A 19422-nucleotide genomic window follows, 5' to 3' on the forward strand; every position below is an offset into this window, starting at 1 on the left:
GGGGCAGGAGGGACTGTTCAGCTCCCCGTGCTCCCGCGAGGAGAGCGGCTTCCGAGCGCCCCGAGGGCGGCTCGCGCCCTCTGAGGCGGTGTCCCCGCCGCCAGTTTGTCGTGGTGTATCTCAACATGCCGGCAGAGCGGGTTATCCCCCTGCGCGTCATATCCCGACAGGAGATTCGGCCCGCGCGGCAGCCCCTTGTCCCCACAGGACAAGCCTCCGGGCTGTGCACTCTGCCGCCGCCTCCCTCCTGCGCTGCGCCGGCCGTCCCCAGGTCCGGCTGCTTACGGTGGCTGCTGCCAACTCTGGGCGCCATAATTCTTTAATGAATCAAACGTTCTGTAAGATTAGACATAAGGGGGGGTTGGGTTTTTTTCTCCTGTAGGTTTGGGGGGAAGTCACGCTGTGTGGAGGCTGGCTCTGAGCTGAGGGCTTTCGCAATTGCCAGTGAAAGATCCTTTTCGTTCTTGACAAAGGTAACTGTGGCTCCTGGTGGGGAACGACTCAGGTGGTGTTCTGAGTGAAACAACTCAGGTGGCGTTCTGGGTTCTGCACAGGACATTACATGCCTCTTGCAGGTTGGCTCCCGGTACCAGAGAAAGGAGAATACAGTACTTTGGGTGGAGTGCTCAGCTTCCAGACTTCACTTTGTTCTTCACAACTTGGAGAGAGATGAAGGCAATTGGAAGAGTGCTTTGTGCTGCAGGAATTGTAGCTGGGCTCATAGCTTTCTTCTGGAAAGACCCTTTTATCCCAGGTAGGTTCAGCAGGGGGATGATCTCAAGCTGAAATATAAGTCACAGAAGAGAAGAGGTTGAATATCCAAACTGACTGATGGTCTCATTCCTGCCCACTGTCTTATCAGAGCTGGTTGCCCCAAAGCAATGCTTCATTCCCAGAAACAAAGAGAAGCTTGAAACAAAGAGGAGGATAAAATGGTTGGAGAGCAGGGATCCTGCTGTCTGTGTGGGGGGAAAATGGCACTTTGCCACTGCATTTATCATTTTATCTTTTGGTTGCAAATTCCTTGATGTCAAGATGGATCTCTGTAGATGTAAACTGCCCAGCACAAGAGGACTGACCTGTCTCCAAACTCATGGCAAAGAATAAATGATATGCAGAAGGCACATAGCCTGGTTTATGTTGCACAGCTTTTCAGAATGTGAAAACCAATTTTCTTGAAAGATTTTGGTCTAGCAACCCACCAGGCAAGGGGAATGTGACACAGCTAGCTTGCATAATGATGTCATCATTCCCTGGCAGTGAGAACAAAGTATAATGGTCATCAGAAACACACAGTAATGAAACAACACAGTTGGGCAGTTGGGCCTGGGGGTTGGTCCATGATACCGTTAAGTATTCTTCAGGTCAGTCTTGCCTCTGCTTGAGCACTTACATACATCTTTCTGCTTTAGAGCTCTGCCAGTAGTCACTAGAGCAGCTCCTCTGCTGCTTCCTTCACTTACTTCTATATCTTCTATTCTCTTTCCCATAAATAAGAGAGCTTGTCTGGTGCCCGTGTTCTCCTGACTGGAGCCAGTGCTGGGATTGGAGAGCAGATGGCGTATCATTATGCCAGATTTGGTGCTGAAATTGTTTTGACTGCTAGGAGGGAAGCTGTGCTGCAGAAGGTAAGAACTTCTTCACTGTATGAGGGAAGACATAAGAGATTTAGACTTTTACCAAAACAACAATAAATTAGTTGTCCGCATGATAAATTTTCCTTCAGAATTGTTAGGCATATGAACCCAGAAGGAAGCTTGGCCTGTACCGTAAGATTTATATACGCTGTCTGAACTTTTTACTGCCTGAATATTTACATGAGGAAATAGTATGAAGCTGTGTCAGGCAAAATTCAGATTGGACATTAGGAAAAGGTACTTCATTGAGAGAGTGGGGTCAGCCAGTCACTGGAACAAACTCCCCAGGGAGAAGTGGTCATGGTACCAAGCCTGTCAGAGTTCAAGGAACATCTGGACCACAGATGTTAACCATATGGTTTGGTTTGAGGTAGCCCTCTGAGGACAGGGAGTTGGATTCAGTGATCCTTGTGGATCCCTTCCAATTTGAGATATTCTATTATTCTATGAACTAAAATTCCTGTGCAATATTGTGCAGCTTTTCAGAGTCCAAACTGTTCTATTTGTAGCTAAACCTTATTGTAGGTTAAATTATTTTTGACCAGCTCAAACAGATGTGACTTCATCTGTAGTTTATAAAATGGGGCAATATATAGAGGTGATAACTCTTTAGCTGCGGGAATATGTGACTTCCAAGGAAAGTTCTTTACTATGAAATAGCACAAAAGGTGATCTGGGAACAGTGAGCATAACAATAGTTCCTAATTCCTGGCAGGCATTATTTCAGCAAGTAGTTAAACTGTGTGTCTTTACTAGGCACCTTCAGTTACTCAACATAGCAAAGGAATTATGAAAGGTGAATACCTTTCCAGGTATTTTGGAACAAAAAGAGGAACTTAAAGCATAAGCCATACTTCAGAAGATTTCTCCTGAAGAAGACTGGCTTTTTTTGGGTGAATCTTTATCCTTTTCCAAGGTAGATTTAATCTGCATCCTGCTAAGAGTTACCTCTATTTAACTAACTGGTTAAACAAAGTCTGGATGCAAAATGAGCTCTCTGTGGGCTGCATAGCAGTACATTTAAAATTAAAGTGTGTCTCTGTCCAGAATTGACTCTCACCAACAAAGTATGTGCTTTACAGAACCCTTTTTTCTATCATTTTCCACCTCCATAATTTTTAATCTTTGGATGTGTATTCTCTTTCAAGGTGATGGAGAAATGCCTGACACTTGGAGCAAAGAAAATATTTTATATCCCTGCAGATATGTCTTCCCCTTCAGAACCTGAAAAGGTGGTTCAGTTTGCTGTCCAAAAGCTGGGTAAGCATCCTGGGCATCCCTTTGGCTTTCAGAAATGTAGACAGTCCTGATTCTAGTAGGAGCTTCCTGCTTAAGTTTCCTGAACTGTTCCTCACTGAGAGGGATGTTTAGGACTGGAGGGTGTGCAGTTTGTAAATACCGGGTGAGATTTGGTCATCTTTGTAGTAGCCTTTCATGGGGAGGGCATGTCTTTTGCTAGAGAAAAGTATGCAGAAAGTACTTGCATGCAGTGCTCCACTAAAACCACACCCTACAGCTGCAGTACCTCACCTGTCACAGGGTACCACATGGACATGTCTGTGCCTTACATGGGTGAGGACCAACTGCACATATCCAACCCTCAACATAGTGCCTTGGGTTAAGAGAGACAGAAACTGAGATGTCTAAAAGCCATGACCTGCCTCTGTAACAAAGCAAAGGACAAGATATGTCCACTGTTTAGTCCTCATTGTGTCTTCTGAGTTTTTGGTTGGTGCACATTTTGACCATAGCCTACTTTCTGATTGTCTTTTGTGCACCATAGGAGTTGAGTGACTATGATCTTTTGTCTCTCCACCTTGTCTCATTTGGGTCAGACTGTCATTAGGCAGTGTTTTCTATTATACTCACTGTCTTTTTGTCCATTATTTGAGTGTCTTAATTACTTCATTATGCCCTTGGTTTTCCTGATGTGGGCGTCCTAAGAAGCTGTATAAGTGTGCTGTGATCTGGATGAACAGCAGTGCTGTTTCTGCTGTTACATTTCCATACCAATCATATTTTTTCTGTTACAGAATTGTATACTTGTAACTTTGGAAATAGATGTACCACCAGAACTAGCTTCTGAGTCTGAATCACCCTGAAACATCATTTTGGATAACTCTTGTCAAGGAGCTGTCTAACACCTTTCCTTTCAATTCTACCCTTGAGGGGAAGTCAAAGCTGCTCCCAGATGAGCATATTTAATCTATCTTCATGGTAAAACACTTTCTAGCCTTCTGAGTTCCTGTTTTTTTCAACCCTCCTGCTGGCATTTTTGAATTCCTTGGTTACTGGTTAGGGGATAGCTCCTTTGTTTTACTGCTTTTTCTCCTGTCCGCAGGGGGACTGGATTATCTGGTGTTGAACCACATTGGCATGACCCATTTCCAGATGTGGACTGGAGATGTGGAATACACCCGCTGGCTCATGCAGGTGAGGTTTGCCAGCAGGAAGGGGAGCAAATTGAGAAACTGATATCCTTGTTGCTGGATAAGGATTGCGGAGTAAAGAATAGCATACCAAGAAATCAGGGACCGCTAATAGTATCTCGTCAAGAAATCTTTATGTTAAAAACAAGGAATAACTTTTGCTCTGAAACTTCTCCGTTGCTTTTTATGGAATCTGCAAGACTCATGGATGCAATGTTTGTCCCCAGTTTAACAGACATGATTTTTCTCACTTGATGTGTGAAAAGGCAAATCCAAGCTATGCTCCCTTCCATTTCTGACCACTGTATTGACTTTCTGGCTCATGTTTTCAAACCCTCTTGCTTCTTCCATGTCTACTTTTATCATTCCAGGTGAATTTCTTCAGTTATGTGGCACTTACAACAGCAGCTCTTCCCATCCTGGAGAAAAATAGAGGCTCGCTGGTGATTGTTTCTTCCCTCACAGGTTGTGGAACAATGCTTCCCAGCACATCATCTCTCTGTCATTCAACCCCCCAACACATTTTCCAACTGTGTATTTTATAGTATATAATAATATTATAATAAATATATAATAAGTATAATATGATAATGTGTGTATACACACACACACTGTGATGGTTCGGACTTGGCTCCCTGCCAAATGCCCAACCTCCCCCCCCTCCCCCCCAGTAGCAGCCCCTCTCTTCCCCTCTTTCTACTTCCCCCAGGGCAAAGGAAAAAAAACTATGCAAATTGAAGAACCCGAAAACTAAGCTAGTTATATATAAAAAATATATTTTATGTATATTACAGTTAAGATGTTTTGTACACAGCAAACGGGAATCCAAACACCCCCTGAAGGGATGGGGAAAGGGGAGAAAGGGACAAAAGGAAACAAAAAGGGACACCAAATAGATATGTGCAATCAAACCCGAGAACTAGTAAAATAACTAGTAAAACAAATTTCACTACGTCTCTTAGAAAGCAGGATTGGCAGACACTGCCAGCACTTTCCAAGCTTTCACGTGGCAGGTTAGTGGATGCTGCAGGCCTCAGCCTTAGATAAGCAAGACTAATGCAGGGACTCACTGTTCCTGAACATCAGCGGAAGAGAAAAAGAACGAAGGCCGCTCCTCCCCTCTTATTTATACCATGATTTATGTAAAAATTGTATGGAATACTGGGAACACTGCCCCTTCCTTGGTTACAAACTGGTAACCAGGGAAGGCCTAGATTAAAACCACCACACACACATATAAAGGGGCAGCTCTAGGGCAGGTGCTGCTGCTTGGCTAGAATCCCCTGGGGGGAAGAAGGGATCAGGATGGTGGCTGGCTGTCTTCTTGTTTTCTGGAAGACCTTCTCTGTATTGTACCATTTTGCATTCCCTTGCATCTTTGCTCTTCAGTTGTCATGTGCCCAGATCTGCTTGTTTGACTCCTGTCCCTCGCAACCAGGCCCACCTCTGCTGCATTTCTGACACAGCATTAAGATCATCCTGCCACTCTCGGGCCTTCTGGCTTGGGCCAGCCTGAATAGCAGGCTGCTGAGCAGGTGCCTCTGCTGTACAGGATGGAAAGGCAGAAGAAAGTCTTCAGTGTATGCTCAAGGGAACTACATCACCTTACACAAGTTCAGACTTTGGGTCATCCCTGCCTTGTTGATGCAACGTGCCAAGGAAATGTCATGGCCAAAGACCCCAGCATGCAACCCAGTCCCTGTGTTTGCCTGTTATGGGGGAGGGGAAGGCTGCAGGTAGACCATCACAGTGGGCTTTTTAGTCCAGCATGTGACCTGGTTACTGTGCAAGTTAAAAGAAATTTCCTTCCCTTATCTGCACGTGGTGGCTTTTGTGCTGAGATTTGTTTGCACAAATTGGTATAATTGTCTAAGTACTTGCATGGGGCTAGAAATAGAGGGAAACTCACCTGAACAGAATGTGAGTTGAGGCAGTATGACAAAGCCTACATCTTTGCCCAGATTCCCTAACCATGGATTCTCCTTAAAGCCAGTTTCCTGGTGTTTTCCATTCTCTCCTTTTCCTTTCTAGGGAAAATACCCACTCCCTTCACCACTTCTTATTCTGCCACCAAGTTTGCACTGGATGGATTCTTCAGCTCATTGCGCCATGAACTCATTATGCAGAAGAGAAATGTCTCTATCACACTGTGCATCCTGGGTCTGATTGATACTGATACAGCATTACAGAATACCAGGTGTGTATTTGGAGGAGGATGTAGGAATCTGGGAGGGAGTGTGTCTGCAGGAATATGTCTCTTCTTGAAAGCATGCAACTAAATGCACCGCAGCTGCGTTTAAGATGGTGTGTGAATCTCTTTGGATGTGCAAGAAAACCAATGGGAAGTGTGCATTTGTTTGGGTACATCACAGGGGTTGTTCATATCTGCCTCAGCATTGAACGTGAGCATGCAGAGCCCCACGGCAGTCAGTCTGCAGAGTTAAAACCACAGCAGCGATTGACTGGCTTTGATCCTCTCAATATTTCCTTCCAGGGGCAAAGTGTACATAAGTGCTTCGCCTGCTCCTGAAGCTGCACTCGCCATCATCCGAGGAGGTGCTACAAGGGTGCATGAGGTTTTCTACCCATGGTGGCTGCAGCAGGTGTGCTGCCTCTGGGTTTTGTTCCCCAGCAACCGGGGCCAGGTTTTAAGGAGTTACTATAACTACAGCAGTCCTTAAGAGATGCCCAGTTGGTCTCCTCTCCCATCCTATATTCCTTTTAACTACATTCCCACTGTCCCACTAAGCCTCCTATTGGTGTCAAGGAGGAGCAGGGCAGCACTGGTGGCAAAGTAACCTTAGCTCTTTTCCTGAGACGACTCTTGGTCTCCCTCTCATCCTGCTTTAGCCCATGGTTCTGATGTTGCTAATCGTGAGTCAGAGATCTTTCCCACTGTTCACTCTGTCCTAGCCCTCCTCCCATCTCCCCTCTTTCCACCTCAGCTGTCTGCTTTTACTGCAGCCCTAGCTTTAACCTCTGTCTGCACAATCCTGGGACATCCTGCTCCACTGTGTCATTGCTTTTTTGATTCTGTGAAACATTCTTGTTTCATATAAGTAGAATTTTAATCTCTATTTTAATTAAACAGTTCTTTAATGTGTTGGTATTACATGTTGATGCTTCTTCTGTGAAAGAATACTGGTCACTTGGATTCTGTGGGCACAGGCCTGTTGAGAGACATTTGCTGACTGCATGTTAAATCAGCCCCAGGGCTCCGGTGATGTCTTCAAGTGCAAGCACTGTGCAGTAAGTGAAAGTAGGTGCAACTAACAACATGAAGTAGAGTCCCAGTTACTTAGCAAGTAAAACTTTTATTAAATAAATTCAGGATTTTTTTTTTTTTTGACCAGAGTGAGGAATTTGACATTGACAGAGCTTGTATTCACACCTGTAACATTGTACAGTCACATCATTAACTGTGATGGAAGAAACTGTAAATGCTTGTTTTAAACCAGCTTGACCCAGCATTTTAGAAGTCCTTTTTTTCCTATTTTGCATTTGTTGGTCTTTTTTCTTTTTTTTTTTTTTTTTTTTTTTTTTTTTTTTTTTTTTTTTTTTTTTTTTTTTTTGTTCAAAATTAGACTAAGTTTAAACTTCATGAAATTACTTGTAGCAGAAATAAAGTACATTATACAAATCACATACATAATAGATGTTAAGTATAAAAATGGTATTTACAATAAGTAAACATGGACTATAGAAACAGACAGACTCACACAGCTTCATTCATCTCTCATAAACTCTCAGCATCAGATACAGAAGGGGTAGTTGAGGAGATGTGAACGTACGTATACAACTGTGCCACACACATCTGAACAAAGGGAAACCGGAGGAGAGTGAGAGTTGGCCAAGATTCTCTAAAATCCCCATAGCTCACTTCAGTAATAATTGCATCAACGTTTCCCCACCAACCCTCACTGCACCCCCCCCCCCCCAAATTTTTGTGGTACCCTACGAAACTCTGGAATATTGAAACTAACCATTCATTAATCACTGTGGGGTTGGTTGGTTTGTTCTGTCTTGCTTTCCTTATTTTTGTAGAAATTTAAGAGATTGTTTCCAACTGTTAAAAGGATGTGCCTTGTCAGTGTGACACACCCCCCACTCCCAGAGGATCTTTCCTAAATCAAGTTCTGAACTACATTTTGTGCTTAAGAATATGTGTATATAGCTGTCCCTACATATATATATATATATATATATATATAATATATATATATATATATATGCTGTATAATGTATTATCAGTGCCTTCGAGGGAGTGCTGGGAAAAATTTAAAAACAGAATGGCAACCCTCTTTCATCATATTATCCTTGCATCTGCTGGGGAAAGCTTTGCAACAGGTGCATGAGGTGAGTCTTCTTGCTAAACTCAGAGGGAGAAAACGTCCTGTTTCATCTGGGAATCAGAACTGCCCAATAGGCAGCTCTGCTGTAGCGTTCAACCCCTCAACACATTTTACAGCTTACAGAAAGCGTTAGCTTATCTGACACAGGGAGGCAGTGTGTAGCCCCTGTGAGGCTTCTGTAACTGTTTTGAAGATTGCATCTGCTCACACTCATCTTCTTTTGCCTTCATCAAGAAAATGCTGTTACCATGGAGAGCTACGAAACATGGATCTGTGCCATGTCTGGGGAGGCAGTAGAGTTCCTATAGGTAAAGGGACTGGTTTCCTGTGCTCTCAGCCTAATCTGGGAGTGCTCAGGCTAGGGTCTGGCACCACATTCCAGGAGCTCTGTCTGCAAAAGCCCTTGGAAAGGTAAGACTGAGAGCTCTTCAGATCCTTAACCAGGCTGGTGCTACAGTGGATGAGTGACTTGAGCTGAGCATCTGAGTGTGCCCTAATCCTGGAGGTATGTATTTCTCCTCCTCCTTGCTAATGTTGAGCAGACAGATGATCCTCTCTTTTTCCCTACCCCCTGCCACCCTCCCCCTCTCTCTCCCCAAGCATCTTCTCAAAATGTTCAGGCCTATCTGCAGCATGTGCTGAGGAGACACTGTTGCAAAGGTAAACCCCGAACTTCCCAATACCTCTTGCAAGCAGTCCATCTGAAAAGTTTGGTCCTGTGAGCCACTTTAAATAAAAAAAGAGAGACTGTATATATATGTATACTTATCTATGAAAGGGCCAGAAACGGAGAAAGAGGGAGGGAGGGATGGGATGAAACTTCCATACATCACTGCATTAACCTAGAGACACATCAGTGGGTTTTCTTGGTCCACATACTCCAGCTATACCCCAAGAGGAAGAGGTTTATGTCCCCAGGGGCTGCTGGTTAGCTGGTCCCTTTGCTATGCAGCACATTAGCAGCAAATATGTGAGTCAGTCGTGGCAAGAATCTTCCTCCTGGGCAGATATTGAGCCTTCTTCCTCCTGGGCAGATATTGAGCCTTCTCTTTAATTTCGTGTCTTGAAGAGGAGGGGAAGAGGAAGATAGGGTGGGTAGGTGGGAAGCAGAGGAAGGAAAGGGGTGGTGTCAAAAGAGTCGACAAATTTACTGGCCTTTCTGTAAATCAACCTGAAGCAGAAATTCTTCCTCTGGACTTTCCTTCCTTTCACCTGAACAGAAAGGGAGGAGGGAGGGAATCGGGAGATTAGGAAGACATCTGTGCAAGCCTCAGGCTTTGAGTTGCTGTTGCTTAAACATGAAGGACTATGACCCAAATCGGATCAGCCCTCCCTTGCTCCCTATCTGTAGGCTGGCAGAAGCCAGCTCTTTGGCAGCAGCTGTTGTGTCAGGCAGCTCTTCTGGGGTCCTTAAGGGTCTCACCTTTTCTCTGTTTATCTCTGATCTCTGTGAATCATGGGATTATCCCTTCTTACACCAGAAAGCATTCTCTGCAGACTAACTTCAGGCCCATGTAACAATTGAAAACTGGTGTTTAAAACCTTTTTAGGCAGACAAAAGTTCTGAGGGAGCAGCTGGACAGCAGACTGAAACCTTGCTTAGACCACAAACAGAACCCATCTGCCTGTCAGGGCCCGAGTGCACTAAAAGGCCTTAATGAACTTGACCAGCCTCAGCTGCAACTTCTGTCCACCCTGCCCACAGGTCCAAGTCTCATTATAGGTCAGGCCTGTGTCATCAGCCTTTGTCTGATCTACATTGTGGAAATTCCAGTCTCCACCTGTCCATGGACATGTCCTGTCCACGGATCTAATTACCTGGACTTCAACCCTTGGATTGTCTTCCCATCTTGATGTTTGATCTGTTTATTATTGACATTATAGACTTGCCTGGCAATCACTGGACTATGTTTGACCCTGTTTATTTTCACCAGACCTGATCCTGATCTTGACCTGCAGATTGACTCTCTGGCTTGCCTTTGGGCTTGCCTCATTGCCACAAATTTGCCTGATGATCTAGACTGTTGAACCTGGCCATCATCTCCAGACCTGCTCTGGTCACCTTGCTCAGTTGCTGGGGCTGGGCCCTGGCAGGTGAGGCCACTGCCCCACTAGCTGTACTACTGCCTTCAGCTTGTGGCTCCCCACTTCCAGACCTTGCTGTCCTGACACTGGCCAGCACTGTACAGAACTGTGCTATGATGGTGCCAGCTTTACCTTGTGCTGCAGAAGTGACTCCTGCTTGTTTACTGCTGTCAGTAGCTATGGTTAGCATCCTTGGGTCGTTTTAACTGGACCTTCAAACGTTTCATGCCAATTTGGAAGCCATTCATAGCCTGGATAGCAGTCTGTGCACTGGATGGGTTGTCAAAGCTTACGAAACCTGAAGGACAGCACACAGGCATGGGTAACAACGGCATTGTTGGTGCCATGCCCAATACGTAAGTGTCATCAGTTATCTATCATGCTTCCCTCGTCTGCTGGTGTCAGCACTTACCAAAACACTTGCTCTGGTTGGTGGCACGATCCATGAATACCTTAGAGGAAATGATATTGCCAAAGGGCAGGAACATCTGCATCAACTCGTTGTCTCCAAACTCCTGAGGGAGATGGTAGATGAAGAGATTGCAGCCTTCAGGACCTGCAGATATGGGGGCAGCGGGGAAGGACAAAACAGAAAACCCCAAAGGGAATGGGAAAAAAATGGGCTCAACTCACAGCACAGCACTGGAGGAGAACCCTAGCACTTCCTCCTTCTGCTTTGACCTCCCCTTGTTTGTCTCTCAGTCACTTTTCCCCAAAGGATTCTGAGGGCTGTCTAAGAGCAACTGGGAGGTAATATACAAAGCTGAAGTTTCTGGAGAGCAGCTTCTCTTTCAAAGCTTATCTAGTTCCCAAATAGTGTGCTGGACACAACAACTCTGTAAGTGTCCGGGTGTTGTTTTGATGGAAGGAACTCAGCTGAGGCAAGAGTTCCTTGTTCATAGCTCTCCCAGTCCTAGGACAGCAGCAGACACTGCTATGTGAAAGTTGCTCCTCTGGCATTCCCTGCCCACAGTTAGGCAGTGGTTGCCTTCAGTCCGTAAGCTACAGCCTTAACCCTGGACTGCCGTACATCCCATTTATGGGCTGACCTGGTCCTGTCCACTCCTTCACTTGCTCCTTGTGAGCCTGATGAACACAAGAAGCTGCTCCCTTCCTGACACCCGCTGTAAGAATCAGGAGCAGAGAGAGAATGCCTTTGCCTCCAATTTCTATTTAGGTCAATTTTGAAATAAGTTGAAAAATAAACTCAGGAGGCTATGAAGGCTGAAAAGAGAGAAGAGTACATTGGGAGAGGCTGATTTGACTGGTACCACTGTGGTTCTGGCATCAGTGGAGAGGCAGTGTTCTTTTCCTGTGACTGTGTAGGGAAGGTGCTGACTACCCTCTTTGATGTGAAGGCGTGGTGTTCTGGTGCCTATTGCCCCCTTTGTACCTGGCAACATCTGGCCAGGGACAAGCTCAGGAAGTCTGCATAACAATCATCCTGTGAACTCTTCTAGTCCACTCAAGGCAGAGATGTGGTTGTTTCCATAGCCTAGTTCCAGTATCAAAGATTGGCTGATAAAAATTAGTGCTGTCTCCTCTCCATTGGTTCTGTGGTACAGAAGATGAGCTACACAAATCCCACCCCTCTCTTGGGACACAAATAGTCCCATTCTGAACCTCACCTTCTCGTTGCTGCTGCTGCAGGATGGGAGGCTGCTGAGGGATGCTCTGTGCAATGGGGGTGATGGTGGTGGTCGGATACACAGCTGTAAGTCCAGAGACAGAACAAACCATTTACCCGAGGATCTGGTCAGCCACAAAAGGGCCTGAGGGAGACAAGGGAAGCTGGTACCTGCATACTGCTGAACTCCTGTGAAGGTTGGGTTCAAAGTCTCTGCTACTGAAGGACTCTGGGCTGCAGAGAAAAACATAGTCAGAATCACTCGTGCATTTTGTGTATGTGTGTGTGTGTGTGTAGTGTTGTTTCCCACCCCCTGCGCCCAGGTAAGTCTCAGTGCCTGGTTGGTATGGAGCTAGACGAGTATTCTCTATGGGAAATCCAGAAAAGAGGAATTAATTGCAGTTCCTCAGGTCTCTGGATGGTGGGTTTTTTTCCTGCTCTCAATACCTGAATATGGCACAAGGCCATTGGTGTAAACTGTTTCCAAGGCTGGATGCCCATTTGGGAATGGTACCACTCCAGTAAATCCATTTGAAATTGGTGTTACCAGTCCTGGCATGGCTGCTGTTCCCAGGAGAGATGGTGAATGTAGCCCTGTAGAACAAGAAGAGAGGGCATCGCATGAAAGTCAAGGTCCCACAAAGCCCATGTTCCCACCTTCCATCTGCCTGGCAAGGCTGCTGTGTATGAAGCTATTATCTCTTCTAGTTGGCATGTGGAGATGACAGACTAGTGCTGGAGCCTTCACAAAATTAAGAGGCAGCACTAGTGAGAAGAGTGTGCAGCACTGCTAGTCCTAACTGCTGTCAGAGCTTTGGGATGGAACACTTTTAATCTGGGTTTGTGCAGCACCTAGCATGATGCATACCTGTTCTTGATGGGCATTCAAACGCAAATGCACATTTTTACTGTGGGATGATGACAATGAATAATAGCACCACTGACCTCAGAGTCAAGTGCAATCCTGGGAACCCTGTCCTCCTCAACTATATCAAAGGGAAAAACTGCAGCCAAAATGAACAGCAGTAGGACAAGAGAATGTGTATTGAGCATGTGAGGGTGACAGGAAGGTTGCAGAAGTTTAAGCAGACTACAGACTGCTGTGCTCAGAGGCTCCATTGTTAGAAAAGAGCAAAATAATCCACATGCTGCTCTAGGAACTGTTTTACCTGGGTGGTCACCATGCCAAGTGCTAGGGCAGGAGGCTCACTGGCAGTGAAGGACCTGCTGCGTCCAGGCCCTCACCTGATGTTGGTGCAATGGGAGCAGCTGGCAGCCCGTTGAGACTGACGGCACCGATCTGCTGGATGTGGCATGGGGAGAAGGCGACGCCTGGGTTCAGGTAGCTGCCATGGGAGGTGGAGAGAACCGTCGTCTGCTGCTGCATCAGCTGCAAGGCAGGACCGTGCAGTCAGGGCCCGATGCTGCCCAGGGCCTCCTGTTGCCAGGGTCCATGGCGGCCGTGCCAGAGCTGGGGGAGGCTGCACGGGCCAACCCAGCCACTGCCTTCACCTGCCACAGCCAGGACTAGGGCCAAGCTGGAGACGAAGCCTTGCGACCTCCCCCACCCCCAGCTGCTGTTGCATGTCACTGGGCTCCTGCCACCTGCCCTGGAGCTTCCCATGACACTGCCAGAGTGGGCAGCAGCAGCACCATCCTCTGAAAGCCTGCGCTGTGCCTGGCTGACAGTCTCCATGCCCAGGGGCCCACAAGATCCTGGCGGCCACATACTCATGCAGTGCCTGCCTGTCGAGGCAGGACAGTGGCCTGGGTCTGGCCACATGTGAAAGCCCCTGAGAGCCAGGCACAACTTCCTGTCCTTCAGCCAGGGGACATGGCTCAGTGGGCATCCCAGTCCACACAGCTAGTGCCACGGCTGGGCAGCTATCCCCATGCCTCACCCTTCACATGCCGGCAGCCTTGAGGGGTTCTGGCTCACTCAGCTGTGCACCGGGGCATCGAGATGACCCCCTTTGGCTCAGAGAGCTCCTTCAATGAGGAAGGGAGCGGGGAAGGGGTGTGCTCCTGGCACCCAGCAACACTGTCTCCCCACAGGCCCTTCTCTCTGATCACTTCTCCTGGGAAAGTGCCAGGTACTAAATAGCACAGCTTTGACTTGAGGAACAGGGTCCAAATTCTTCTGGTTTTGCCCTCCTCAACAAGTAGATCCTGCTGCTGGCACAGGCACTCTGCTGTGCAACCGAGTGTCTCTCCAGGCCCAGCTCTTATGTCACGCTTTGCAGCAGAGATATTCTCCATGATCCACTGAGCTTAGCCTTTCCTCTGGCAGTGGCCTGCACCCTGGAATCAGAGGATGTCAGCTCCTCATGGTCCCATAACACACCTGCCCAGGCAGAGATGCACAGTACAAAAGGAAGGGTAGGGGTGGAACACGAGGTTGGGAGGAGGGATAGGAGTAAGAAGAAAGAATCCTTCTGGTCCTTTTTGAACATCAGTGGGTGCTCTGGAGCAGTGGCAACAAAGACTTAGTTCTGGATGCAAAATTATCCAGCCCCTTTATAAGCCTTGTCTTCCCCATCAAGCAAGAACAGCAGGGGAGGCACATGTATGGCTCTTTGGAAACTGTGGTTTTCTCCGGAGGTGCTGAGAGGTGACACAAGGCAAAACCCAAGAAAACAACACAAATCTTCCTTACATTGCCACATCCCACTGTCTGCTTTGCAACATACACAGCTTTCAAGTAACCAACCTCATCCACAAATGGGTGAGTCAGCAAGCCAGTTTGGCCCAGGTCTCAGATGAAGAATCTGGTAACTCTGAAAAGGTCATGGCTAGCTAAACCCTCCCTTGATTTCCTTCACACAGAAGCTGATAATTACTCTTGCTTAAAAAGAGGAATTTCATGGCACTGCTGTCTCTGTAACCGGGTACAATCAAAGCCACTGGGGTGAAACTAGCTCTTCAAGGCAGTGCTGGGACAGGGTTGAGGCCTTTTTGGGGAGAAGTGGACACCACAAAAGGGGGTCTCCATGGGCAGATGAACTGACAGCACAGGGGTTCACTGCTGCACGACTCCAGAAAGCAAGTGCCCTGCTATCACCTCTGTTTGCCATCACATCATCGTTAGCACAACTCTTCTGAAGCTGGACTCACATTACTGGGAGCCATTCACCCTAAGCCAGGACTGGGGCACAGGACTCTGCTGAGGAAAGTGTCTCTGTGCAAGCAGCCTGCACATATTCCTAGTCCTGTCTTCACACTGTCCCCATTCAAGGGTGTGGGAACCAACACATTCCTTACTCACTATGTGAATATTGGTTTTCTTTTTTGTCATTAATGCCTGTTCTGTGCCAGGCTCTGGCTGGACCAAGACCTGCATCCAATTGCATATGCACCAAACTGGCATTCTGAAATTGTTCTCATTAGTTACATAAAATTACCATAATGAACCATAAGAACAGAAAGAAACAGGGAGGTGTGAACAAATTATATTTTGTGTTTGGAACTAACTAACATAACTGACTTATGATATACAAGAAATATTCAAGTATTATAATCACTTAGTAAATTGCATTGGCTGCTCTTCAGGCCTCTTTTGTATTGATAATTACTATTTTTTTTCAGCTCTCAAACATTTCCCTGACACCATCTGAACTAACTTATTGAATAAAATCAAATTAAGGAAATACTAACTTTTCACTTGCAGAGGCACCTGGGATCAAAACCTGGTTTAAGCATTGAAATAAATTCCTTCCAGATGTTTAGCCAGTTGTACTTCCCAGATGACACTTCTTCTTACAAAACTGTTTCAGCTAACATGTACTGTGTGACTGTTTTAACTACCTTATTTTGCATATTTGAATAGATCTGAATAAGTTTAGATCTAACATACTGTATGATTATTTCATGTTTAATTTGAGATAGTTAAAAAAAAAAAAAAAAGGAAATTAATGTAAATTTAAAACATCCAGCTGAAACCAAAACCAAAACAACCCAGGCTCCAAACTTCTTCTTCCTAGACTGGGAATCCTGAGGACCGCTTTGGCATGGCTATGCAGCAAACCCATTCGGACAAAGAGAGAAAGTTGTTGGTTTATTAAATTATGAATATTAAGAACCTATGATGCACCCTTGCAGCACTCGCTCCTCTCAGTCTGATTCAACCACATCCATAATGGTTAGCTGCATCTCCCAGCCCTGTGGGTAACCTTGGGTGTAGCATCTACTACTGCAAGCCCAGAATCATGCAAGCATGAAGTATGCTGGGGTTCCCTCAAGCCCTGACTTGCCAGAGTGGCCACCTCCCAAAGCTACCCATAGCAGGATATTTTGATGTACTGCAAGGAGATTCAGTAAGGAAGTGCCTCTCTTTTGCCCCCACTTTCAGAGAGATGCTAGATGGCATTTCAAAGGACTGATACCCTCTCCCTCTGATGGGGACACTGTATGCATATGAGAACTGGCCAGGATCTCTCCTTCAGAAGAAGGGAGACCAAAGACCAGGACTGACACAAGAGAAGAAGCAGTCATGTGTGAGATCAGTGGCTCAGGAAGAAAAAGGAGAGAGAATCAAACCCAGTGGAAACGAAAAGGAAAAAGAGTAAAAAATCACGAAGAAGCAGGAGACACGAAAAAGCTGAGTCTTGAGTCAAGGGGAAAGCCAAAAAAAAGTCTGAGAGTAGGAAGGCCAGTGAAGAATCAGACAGACCAACACAGTAACAGACACAACCGAGGAGTACGAAGATAAAGATAAGCAAGGAGCACAGCTTAGACCTGACTGGTTTCTTGCCATCAAGAGGAGTTCCTGAAGATTGGAGGGCACTTAAAAGACTGAGTCTAGAAGGTCTCACTGCTCTTCATCCTTACACGTCCTGGACCATAAGATAATAAAGCACTTTCTGCCATCATAACCTCACTGTATGGTCCATTCCTGTCTCCTTCACCACTGTACCGTACCATACCATACCATACCATACCATACCATACCATACCATACCATACCATACCATACCATACCATACCATACCATACCATACCATACCCAAGTTAGTGCTACCTCCACGACAGCAGAAGATACACCTGAATGATCATCTGGTGAGCCACAGATGAGCTAAGCTACAACCTTTGACCTCAGGTATAACTGGCTTGTGGGCTGGACAGAAAAGATGGGTCTTGGCAAAAGTACCTGGTCAGAAGGGGTTCTTCCCTCTAAATCATGCTTCTGCTGGAAGACTTGGAATGGCATAGCTGTTCTCAGCTTCATTACACAAGAAAAATCAAATAATCTGTGTTGGATAAATTCTGCATTTGGTTCCCAAAATTCCCCAACATTATGGAGCCTCATGTGTATTGCCTTTTGTCCATGCTCTTGCCACACACTTAGAAGGCATTTGGCAGTTTCTGGGGAACCTTTGGAAAGAAAAGGCCAACAGCTGAGAAACAGTTCCTTCTCTGTCATGTAAATGAAACGAAGGCACATCAAGTAGCTGCTGAAGCCAGAGGAGAAAGAGGTGTCCACATATATGAGAAGAACAGGTTTATTTGCACTTTCTCCCTGCTGCAAAATTACTTTCAGTTAACAGTATGTACTTCAAAGTTCTTTATCAACACAAGAATCTCTCATGCCTTGAGCAATTTCTGAGCCTCCTTCCATGGGTTTTATACTTGGCAGTAGAGACCTGAAAATGACAGTCACCAAGAATACTCAAATGATGCTCCACACAGCTGATATGGGAGTGCAACTGATATGCAGTACATCAAAACTTGTTGAGTTTGGGACCTGCCTCAAACATCAATGGCAACTGTCACGATGGCTCCAAGGCAATGAGGTTCTCTCACTAAGATCCAAAGCACAGCCAGACTGCTGAAACACCTCTGGCCCTCTGCTACTTACTGCTCTCTCTCCAGCATCTTGCAAACCCCACAGTCACACTAGCCAAGTGAGAAAACATTGGGAGCCAAGGACAGCATTTAGGAGGATTAGGGCCCTCTTAAGAATTTCAGCGGAGAAACAAACTTGTGAAGCTGGGCCCAGGGCTCTCGTGGTGCTACAAAACCAGAGGGAGACACGCACATTTGTGCCACAGACCCAGAGGAAGAGTTCACAAGTTAGTATACATCTGGCAGACATTGCCCAGGAATCATGTCTCTGATCTGTCCTCAAAACAAGACAGAAAGATACTGGGTCATGCTTGACCTATTCCCAGACACCTTGACCGGCCTACACCACCACCAGAGAAATCCAGGCTCATTTTGAGGAGGTCCCAGCTCTCCCCTGCCACCCATTTCAGGAGAGAAAAGCACAAAGACTGTGCAAGACAAGGCTGCTGACTGGAGAAACTGAAGCCAGGAGCAAGTAACAAGGTGCTGGGAAACTTGCATGCAATTGTTAAGGGACCAGTTTGTGGTCTCCCAGGTACTTTGCTGTCCCACAGCCAGGAGGGCAGCCTTTCCCCACACACACATGCAGGATACTCACAGCCTGCGCATAGGCGCTGTATGGGCTGAACGGCAAGGTGAGAGATGGAGTGAATATCCCCAGCTGCCCCACCATTTGCTGCATACGACGGAGGGTCCTTTCCTTATCTGTGTCAGCAAACTTCACCACTAGACTGGAGGAGGCACCCTAGGCACAGAGAGAGGAGACAGACAGGAGGCAGGAGAGAAGAGGTGGGGGACAGCCAGAGAGTCAGCAGTCAGGCAAGGTAGGATGGGGCAAAACAGGCAGCAGAGAGCAGTGGGAAGAGGAGCAGAAGAGCAAATATTGGCGTGAAAGTGCTCGGGAGCTGCCTGGAACCTGGGCTGTGCCCTTCCCCATCCATCCGTCCATTCAGCCCTTCCCTCTCACACCCTTTCCCTCACACCCTGAGCCCTGCACAGCTGCATAAGTGGGTGCACACATCCCTGGCTACATTCACCAGGTGATGGTGAGGCCAGGAACGTCCAGGTCATTGACAGCCACAAGCACCACCTTTCCACCACCATGAGCTTGGCTCGATAGGCAAAGCAGTTCCTGGCAGCTGGAAATACCCCTGCTGCAGGCAATGCACTGTCCTTCCCATGAGGTGTTCCCGTTCAGGTTAGAGATTGCTTGAGATGAGATCACAGCTGCAGCTCCACTTGCACAGGGCAGCACAGCTATGGCTACACAATCCCACATAACACACAAAGCATTCCCACCCGCACCCAGCCCACCCCAGTGGCCTCCTCTACTGCCTAGATAAGAGAAAGTCGAGGAATGTGCTCAGACACTTAAGTCCTGACCACCCATGTGGCTGAATTGTTAGCTTTCACCCTGCTCAGTTTTTAACTACTCCAGGGAGCTGTTTCCA

At 46.6% G+C, this 19422-nt stretch overlaps 2 protein-coding genes across 8 annotated transcripts in view; one reads left to right on the forward strand and one right to left on the reverse strand.

The window, feature by feature from the left end:
• Positions 1-16: 16 nt before the first annotated feature.
• HSD11B1L (hydroxysteroid 11-beta dehydrogenase 1 like) lies at positions 17-7175 on the forward strand. 2 transcript variants are annotated; one of them, XM_027900969.1, is made up of 8 exons: positions 17-473; positions 576-754; positions 1498-1628; positions 2786-2897; positions 3979-4070; positions 4438-4531; positions 6056-6263; positions 6561-7175. In XM_027900969.1, the coding sequence occupies exons 2-8, from the start codon at positions 670-672 to the stop codon at positions 6745-6747; spliced, it is 909 nt and encodes a 302-aa protein (XP_027756770.1). In that variant the 5' UTR covers positions 17-473; positions 576-669; the 3' UTR covers positions 6748-7175. The 2 variants fall into 2 exon arrangements, with proteins under 2 accessions (XP_027756770.1, XP_027756771.1); XM_027900970.1 differs by having other exon boundaries at positions 6098-6263.
• Positions 7176-9436: 2261 nt separating this feature from the next.
• CELF5 (CUGBP Elav-like family member 5) overlaps positions 9437-19422 on the reverse strand; it is a 34295-nt gene continuing 24309 nt past the window's right edge. For 2 of the 6 annotated variants that reach the window (XM_027900967.1, XM_027900965.1), the window contains exons 6-13: positions 18570-18716; positions 13376-13520; positions 12578-12724; positions 12302-12364; positions 12132-12215; positions 10916-11059; positions 10636-10801; positions 9442-9630 (exon numbers count right to left, since the gene is read on the reverse strand). In XM_027900967.1, coding sequence (XP_027756768.1) covers positions 10674-10801; positions 10916-11059; positions 12132-12215; positions 12302-12364; positions 12578-12724; positions 13376-13520; positions 18570-18716 — 858 coding nt within the window. In that variant the 3' untranslated portion in view covers positions 9442-9630; positions 10636-10673. Of the gene's footprint in view, positions 9631-10635; positions 10802-10915; positions 11172-11209; positions 12216-12301; positions 12365-12577; positions 12725-13375; positions 13521-18569; positions 18717-19422 lie in introns of those variants that run through there. The other 4 variants (XM_027900966.1, XM_027900968.1, XR_003573169.1 and 1 more) reach the window with 4 other exon arrangements.

The sequence above is a fragment of the Empidonax traillii genome, unplaced genomic scaffold (assembly GCF_003031625.1).
Source record: "Empidonax traillii isolate 1590-97213 ecotype Southwest subspecies unplaced genomic scaffold, ASM303162v1 scaffold761:size885847, whole genome shotgun sequence".
Taxonomy (NCBI): Eukaryota; Metazoa; Chordata; class Aves; order Passeriformes; family Tyrannidae; genus Empidonax; species Empidonax traillii.